The 8,334-nt window shown below is 43.3% G+C and overlaps 1 protein-coding gene across 2 annotated transcripts in view; it reads left to right on the top strand.

The window, feature by feature from the left end:
• si:dkey-21p1.3 (collagen alpha-1(I) chain) overlaps nt 1-8,334 on the top strand; it is a 29,631-nt gene continuing 21,297 nt past the window's right edge. Inside the window, exons 1-8 of one of the 2 annotated variants that reach the window (XM_035782299.2) lie at nt 1-145; nt 522-717; nt 4,963-5,064; nt 5,408-6,608; nt 6,846-6,916; nt 7,684-7,737; nt 7,947-8,066; nt 8,249-8,287. In XM_035782299.2, the coding sequence (XP_035638192.1) occupies nt 6-145; nt 522-717; nt 4,963-5,064; nt 5,408-6,608; nt 6,846-6,916; nt 7,684-7,737; nt 7,947-8,066; nt 8,249-8,287 (1,923 nt within the window). In that variant the 5' untranslated portion in view covers nt 1-5. Of the gene's footprint in view, nt 146-521; nt 718-4,962; nt 5,065-5,407; nt 6,917-7,683; nt 7,738-7,946; nt 8,067-8,248; nt 8,288-8,334 lie in introns of both variants that reach the window. The other variant, XM_052458062.1, reaches the window with a different exon arrangement.

The following is an 8,334-nucleotide window of genomic DNA, read 5'->3' as shown; positions in this document are numbered from 1 at the left end:
TTGTGATGAGGCTGAGGCTAGGGGGGCTGTGGGTGGAGGAGAGGAGCCTGCTAGCGGTACTATCAGAGGAAGGGGAGGAGTTGCTACAGCTGAGATTGGGACCTGGACTCCTCACCTTCATCAGTACCTGGAGCCGCCATTACGAGTGAGACAGCACCACAACATATACATTACATGTGCCATGCTCATGGACACACACAGTCACCAAGTTATTGTTACGCATTGTGTATTTATTCCTCGTGTTATTATTTTTGTATTTTCTCTCTGCATTGTTGGGAAAGGCCTGTAAGTTAGCGTTTCACTGTTAGTCTACACCTGTTGTGTAGTGTACAAATGATTTGAATTATTTTCCGGAAACCCCAACCATTTGCTTCGACAAAAATCAGCCCGCGGGTGAATCTAGTTGCTTAATCCTGCTTAATCCTCATAGGCACAACGTCCTCTGCAGTGGAGTGGCTCTATACCAATTGTCTATACTGATCCACCACACCTCTCTTTCTGTGTCCCCCTCCTCTGGGCAGGTTCCCAGCAGGCCTCCTGTGGGATGGCGAGTGGCACTGGCTGGCCCTGTCTGTCTCGCTGTCCAGACTGGAGGTGTATGCTGACTGCAGCCTGCTGGAGAGTGTACCCTGGAGGAACTACCCCGGCCTGGAGGTCTCCACCCAGGGTCTCATTCTGCTGGGAGGGGCCACCCAGCCCCACCACACACCCTTTACCGTAAGCCCACTGCTTTTCTGACCCCCGTGCTACATTCCTCACATTGGCCCCAGTCCTCCTCCCACCCCAGGGGAATAGAGGGGGTTGCACCAGGGAGGACGGTTGGCTCAATATGAAGTTCAATGGCACAGAAAAAGGTTTGGCTTGATTGGACTAATCAGTACCCACTGAGCACACACTGGTTTGTGCCATTGAATCAATGTTGTTTCCACATTATTTCAATGAAATTAGTTGAACCAACATGGAATAGACATTGAATTGACCCAGTGAATTGACCCACCATCTTCTGGTGGAGTTAGTAATATTACTGTTATTTTCTAATGAACTTGTCTTATTTGAACTGATATTGCTCTTGATGATGAAACTGTTTTACGAAGCATTTAATGCATAATTAGAATTTTGTCCATTTGAAGCAAATGAATAAAATTAACATTTGAAGATGTTCAGAGCTTCTTTTTTGAATTTCATATTGGCCCTTTGGGTAGTTCTACACAGTTAAAGCTCTGCCTGATAACATATTAAAATCAATGGAGAACCATCATCATATTATATTTGGTGGTCCTGTATGGCTTCTCTAAGCCAGCCAAGGTGTGTGGATACAGGCAGGTGTGTGGTGTGGGTGGTCTCTGAGTCCAGCCATCTCAGGAGACATCCTTCATCCTGGCCCACGTCAGTGACAAGGCCTCTATGGGTGACGCTGCTGCTGTCTCACTGATGCCCTGCCTGTATAAAACCTCACGTCTCCCCTCACTCTGTCCTTCCCTGCACAAAGCAGGACTAACACACACCACACACACCAACAACTAGCACTGCCGTCTGAAAATAATTGACCAATGCATATGGAATATACTGATGTTTACGCGTAAGAAGATCCCTGGTGGATACTGACCTGACTGTCTGGAGCTACACACTGTACATAGGAAGTGGACCTGTCACCTTGTGAATTTGTTGTGTGGCGATTGTCTGCTGTGGTTGAGGGCTATTTTCCTGGTCATTCCGTCACTGCTATGGTCTGTGTCTGTGGGAGCCAGCCTAGAACTGGCCCTTGTCCAGGGAGGGGTCTGTTCTAGCACTGCACTGGGTGCGGAGTTAAGTGTGTGTGAGTGAGAGGGGGAGACCTGTTCTTACTGCAGTCAGAGGGATCAACCGTCTGTCAGCTCTGCAGCGATGCAGGGCCCTGCCGTGATTCTGCTGCTACTCAGCTATGTAAGTCCACCTCTGCTATTAGCTCTATGGGGTACATTATGGGGTAAGGGAAGAGCAGGGGATTCTGTTGATTTGAAATGTAGTTGTTATGGATTCTGCTTGAATTCTGGTTCTTCTGTGCTCGATTTTTCATTGACAGTAGTACCTCACATGTAAAGTAAGAGACAAGTGCTGTAAGAATTATAATGCAATACTTTTTAAAAATATAATACAAGATTGGACAAGATTGTTGTGTTTTGCTTTCTTTTGTTGTGTTAGGAGGATTGTTCCTGGTCACATGCAACATAGGATGAAGGCCCAGTACTAACAACTTACTAAACCCTTTGGATAGAGTTATTTCATTTTTAATCAGCCTTCTCCCAGTACAGCATTGCTTGGTTATTTTTTCTGGTTTTCTGTAAATGCAACTGTTAGTAACTACTTGCCCCTGCATCGTCATGTGGTGCGTACACAGTGTACAGCCTGTGGCTGGAATATGCCCTGGATCTGTGGATCAAGCCTGAGGCCTTTTTACATGTGCATGAGAGCAGATGACGGACAGAGAAGATTTTCACATTTGCAAGACAACTCTCATAAATCGTTGGGTAAAAAACTGGCCTCTTTGCAGTGGCAAACCCAAGACCACAGTCATATCTCGGTACTTTATGTAATAGTTGCCTATGCAACAAGTAATATTATACAGAATGAGTGTAATATTATGATGTAATACAGTCTTATTCTGTCTTTGGCCTTGACATTCAAGTGAAAACAGGGATAAACTGAGAGGCCTGAATATGATTGAGTTCTTTGTTCAGTGAAAAGTGACATCTCAAAGGCAACCTAATGCATTCGAGAGTAGATACTTCAGTTGTTTTGGAGGTTTTTTGCATGTATTTCCACACTACTTATACACTCTATGATTTAAAGTTCCAATCACTGCTATAGCTGTTTGACATGTGAAGACTCAGATAGTGGTGTCTCTGACAAGGCCTCTCCTCCACATCAATGGGACTTGTTTTGTTTTCAGCCGTTCCCATTGGAGACTATTTTGGCCTAAATCACTGCCCTGGTCTAATTGTAGACCATTTATGGTTTGTGGGGGATGATATCATTCCGTTAACTCACCATTTTTAAAAATGTTTTCCCCTAGTTTGACTGCATTTAAATCAGAGACAGACATATATGAGAACGGCCTGCACTCTCAGAAAAAAAACAGTACGATTAGGCTACAGTATTGATCCCTGGGGCACAAAAATATCAATATATGGGTGTGCCTTCAGAGGTACAAGATCATATGAGTATCTTCAGAGATATGCATATGATCTCACATGGTACTGTTATGTACCTTTTAGGGTACATGTGCGGATAGTCTAGTATAATGTTACATTTTTGGACTATATTTTGATTATAAAAGTACAACCATCACACACTCTAAAAAAAAGTGAAGGTAGATTTCTGGTTCCCAGGGTGGAGGCGTGGTTCATGGGGGCGTGACTTTCAGGTAGTTATTTTTGGCCACCCGTGAATGGACGTATTGTAGCAGTTAAAGTGGTCTATGGTTATGTTAATTAAAGTTTCAGCATGTCTGCTGCCAGTTCTGAAGTCTTTATAAAGAGCATGTGACAATAAAGGGCTGTAATTCATATTGTAGTGACATTAACACAACACTGAGAGGCCTTGTCTTGAGGTACAGACCTCTTTGTGTAATGGTTAAGGTGTTGAAAATCGCTGGACTCAGGTTTGAGTCCCGTTTGGGGCTACCCCCCAATTCGCTCCATTGGTGTCAGAAGTGGGATGGCGGAGATGTATGTGTTCGTGAGGAACTTGATATAGAGAAGAGGAACATTTTTGCCACTTAAAGGGACAAAAAGCTTTGTTACTGTGGTGGTGCCCTAAAAAGGCACATTTGTACCTTTTCTGAAGATACGGTTTTGTACCTGTGGACTATATGGTATACTATTGGCATATTTAAGGTACAATCTGCAAGGGTACAACTATATACATATAAGTAAATGGTACAATGGACGTACCTTACAGGGTACCACTACAGTGACAAGCATTTGTACCCTTTTAAGTACAATAAGTGTGGGATGGGATGGAGCTTGTCTGAGCCTTGTCTAGACAAACATGTGACTAGTGAAAGCTGCCACAGATTCATGGCGAGGCTCTACTTCCCAGCTGCATGGCAGTCGGCTTCTTACACAGGGTCACAGGGCCCAGGAATCAGGATCAATGCTACTTGACCCTAAGTGGACCCATGGAATAACACTGTCATTGTATGACATCATCAAACAAAGGCCGCCAGTCTGACCGCAGTGTCAACACTGTCTGAGACCTGTCCTGTCCTCCCTGGCTAGGTCATTGACCCAAAAGTTCTCACTCAACTTTGTTTGAATACATGCCACATTGTGGAGTACAACGTGATTGATGAGATGTCTGGTATCTGCTCAGATTAAAAAGATAGTTAACAGCATTTCCCCCCCAAAAGAACACATCATTTAATGAAGTAAACTTAATTTATTGATCATATCAAATGTTTTAGGCTGTCATTAGTTATGTTTAATGAGCCAAATATTATCTTTCCCAAGTTCTCTTGGTTCAGGAATTGAACTGCTGAGATTGCTGTTTTTGCCTGTTATTTTAGTATTTCAGGTAATATTATTCATACCAATTGATTTCCCCTATTGAGAAGATTACATTTTTTAATTGACTTTTTATTGTGTAGCCATTGCCTCATGGGCCATAGATTTTGCCCAAAGCTCTCATGATATGATATTCCATCTGATTTGTTTTATAGCTAAGCATTTCCCATCCTCATCATTGTTTGTGTCACAAGGGAAACCAATAGATCTCTACACTGGGATCAATAGCCAATGTGAATACATACCGTATGAAAAATGAGCATTCAATTAGAGTTTTGCAAAGACATGAATGACAGCTTCCAAATGATTTGAAAAAATATTACACAGACAAATCTGAGATACAAGGTATTGCTCCAATGCTGATGATTTGAAAAAGGCATTGATAGCATGTTTTATTGTTTGGTTGATCCATGTCCAGGGCACCATACAACAGATGACCTTCATAATGGGTGATCCTACAGCAGCCAGACAGCACTGTCAAGACTACAACTCCACCTGCATCCCTCAAACAGACAAACAGGTATGGTCCCCAGGTCTATAGCAGGTGTAGGGCTTAAACTGACCATCAATAATGCTATATGTAACTGATAAGAATAATGTTTTGTTTGTGTGACACTAATGCTTGGAATTTTAACTTCACCACAATTCCATGTCTGTCTGTTCGGTGGCTCCATAGGGTCATGAAAACAGTCTGCATGAGAGTGCAAGGTTTATGAAAGAATAATAACCTGTATTTGAGGGCGGTCTTCTTTTAAGCACACTCTTTTCTTTACAGGCATATAACAATCCTGCTTAGATTCTTATTTTTAAAATGGACATGAGAATTAACATCTTACATTAGTTTTTATTTCAACTTATTCCAGGAGAAAGTGATTTTAGCTGCTGAGAAGGTGCTTGGTCGAGTTGCGACCAGGGCAACATTCAGAGAAGAGTCTCATGGACCCAGGCTGAGAGATCAGACTGCAGAGCAGGACACAGCCAAGAACTCTAACCTATCAGCACAGTCATTGCCATCTGTAAGAGCTCAGTCAGTGCCAGAGACACAGAGAAAGACAAGGATAACACCTGAAACAGACAAATTAAAGCTCACTCAGAAGATAGGATGGCTGAATGAAACTTCCACACTGCAGGATGATAAAGCAGCAAAGATCACTAGAAACAGAACAGTATATTCACAAACCGCTGGATCTCTTCATCAGCCAAACCAAACCAATACAGCCAGAGATGTCTCTGGCATGAAAGGTGTAGTAGTACCATCTCAGACAGTGGAGACAGCCGTTCTCAGTCCCACTGCATGGTCAGAAAACCCCACTGAACCAGCCCTGCTGATCCAGGAGTCAGACAGTGATGGAGAATCAATAGGCTCAGGGAGAAATACATCAGTGAGGTTAGATGATTTACAGATCCCACCTGAACCCAAACAGGGCTTTGGGCCTACAAGACAAACATGGTCCTTAGAACACACCATAAAACCCAATCTTTTGGAATTCAAGAAAATAGATGCGGAGGAGCTACTGAGGCAGGCTGTGATTCCTCTGCCTCCAGTGCTACCTCCAAATAATAGCACTGTCACAGGGAGAAAGACAGCACTAGAGGCAGAGGAGCCTCTGGGACAATCTCCAACACATCAAAACACCACTGATATCACTTCCACATCAACAGGTGACAAAGCTTCAAAGAGACAAAGGGGCCAAAAGACTGTGACAAAGACTTTGACAGATTCTGGACAAGTCATAGAGAAGGGGGATAAAGTTTTATCCCAGGAGCCACCCACAGAGGATCTAGAGACAGACACAGAAACAAAGACAGAGTTCGAGTCAGCAGAAGAGATGGACACAGAAATGGAAGAAGTTGATGAGGACAATGATAAGGAATCAGAGACAGAGGAAACAGATGTAGGCGACAGCAGGTTGGCACACGACATCACTCAAGTCAACACAAGGCAGTTTAAAAATAATGGGGGAGCCGTCAAAACTGATGTTCTAACTGAGCTCATGTCCCCGGAGCCGAGAGGATTAGAGCGGGAACTGCCGCCTTCCCCTCTGCCTCCTGCCAGTGTGCCAGGTAAAGTACACAGCATATGTCCTTTGACACAGTACCCTCACAGCATGCACCCCTCAGACTCTCTGTGGCCCGAGTTTTACTTCTGTTTCCTCAGAGACACTGAGCAGAGAGGTCAAAGGTTCATCGCCATGACAGTAGGGGCAAGGACTCAACCTTTGACACAGGGTCTGTCTCTGAAAGCTCAGAGGATGCTGTACGAGTCCAGGATGAACACCCTGTCCGTTCCTGTCGTTTCAGCCAATCACCAACCAAGACACGCACTCAAAGAGCGAGGGACAGCCTATAGACCGGAGCTTCGAGTGCAACAGGTAAAAAGTTCCACTCATACTCACCGAGATGCACATCACACTAAAGCAGAGGCATGAACACTTTAGCTGGCTAAAGAAAATATTTGTGATGGTTTTCATAGCATGTTTTGGGGAGTATTGGCACGCATTTGAGGATTACTTTGGAGCACGTTTCAGCATATTTTCCTGTATTTCTCTTCTAAGTTTGTTTGAATGAGCAGAGAAACATTTAACATGCACACATGTATCCTTGAATATACAAACACCATTATTTGCATATTGTTCAAGAACATCCTTCAAGCAATGAAACTATGACGTTATGAAGGGGCATAGCTGTCTGAAGACCTTCATATGAAATTGAGTTTGCATTGAGCTTATTGAATTAAGCCGAGGGTGGTGGAGGAATGGGGTCATTTAAATGTACTAGCAAAGCCCTACAGATGGGATTTGGTCCATTATGCTGTATATATATAGAAATTACCCATATTGAAAGCGGGTGGGGATGCTGTTGATCAATCAGTGTGGCCGGTGGGAGTCTTTTGCCCAAAAATGTAAGCAAGACACATGCCTCCTCCAGTGGTAGGTTTTGGAATTGCAGAATTTAAGCACTCATCAATACCAGTACATTAGCAGTGGGCATGCAGTCATTGCAAACAACTTCAATGGTAATGGAGTTAAATGATAATTCATCGTAATTGATTTACAAAAGTTTTACTTCATGTATCAAGACATCATACAAGACGTCATAGATGAAAACAGACACTAATGGAAATGGACTGTTTTCCCAGGGACTTCAGGGCCCACCTGGTTTGACAGGGCCACCTGGACCAAAAGGGGATAAAGTATGTGTTAATTTTTTCACACAATATCTACTGAATCTAAACTACTCATAGTGACACATATGATAATTCTGTTGCCCACTATTATTGGGTGCTCAGTATTATTTATAGAGTGTGCTGTGTGGATTCCTATTGACATACAGGTCTGCATGCAGATGTTTCCATATTGTGGAATTTCTTAAAACACTTAAGTGTGTATTGTCTCCTGACAGGGCTACGCTGGCGGGATGGGCCGGACTGGACGCACAGGTTACCGAGGCCCCATTGGTCCACCAGGGATGCCCGCCATCGTAGTGTTCAAGAGCTCTGAGGAAGAGTGGGAGGCCTTCAAGGTGCTGTTATACTGTGTTTCATAGTACACGACAAAGGCTATGTCAATGCATTCTTGTTTGGTTGAGTGATTATAAAATGTGATTATATTTCAGCATAAAGCCATTGATTATTGAACCATTGCCCAGACCTTTGATTTCTTATTAATTCTTTAAAAGATGTGTGTACTGTTGTTCTCTTGCAGAAAAAGACATTCTACAAAAAGCTTGTTGCAACTTGGCCGGTAGGTGATCTCAGCTCTATATCAGTAGTTTCTAGGCAGAAACAACT

The sequence above is a fragment of the Oncorhynchus keta genome, chromosome 1, assembly GCF_023373465.1.
Source record: "Oncorhynchus keta strain PuntledgeMale-10-30-2019 chromosome 1, Oket_V2, whole genome shotgun sequence".
Taxonomy (NCBI): domain Eukaryota; kingdom Metazoa; phylum Chordata; class Actinopteri; order Salmoniformes; family Salmonidae; genus Oncorhynchus; species Oncorhynchus keta.
The sequence above is the reverse complement of the archived record's forward strand: the minus strand, read 5'-3'. Positions and strand labels throughout refer to the sequence as shown.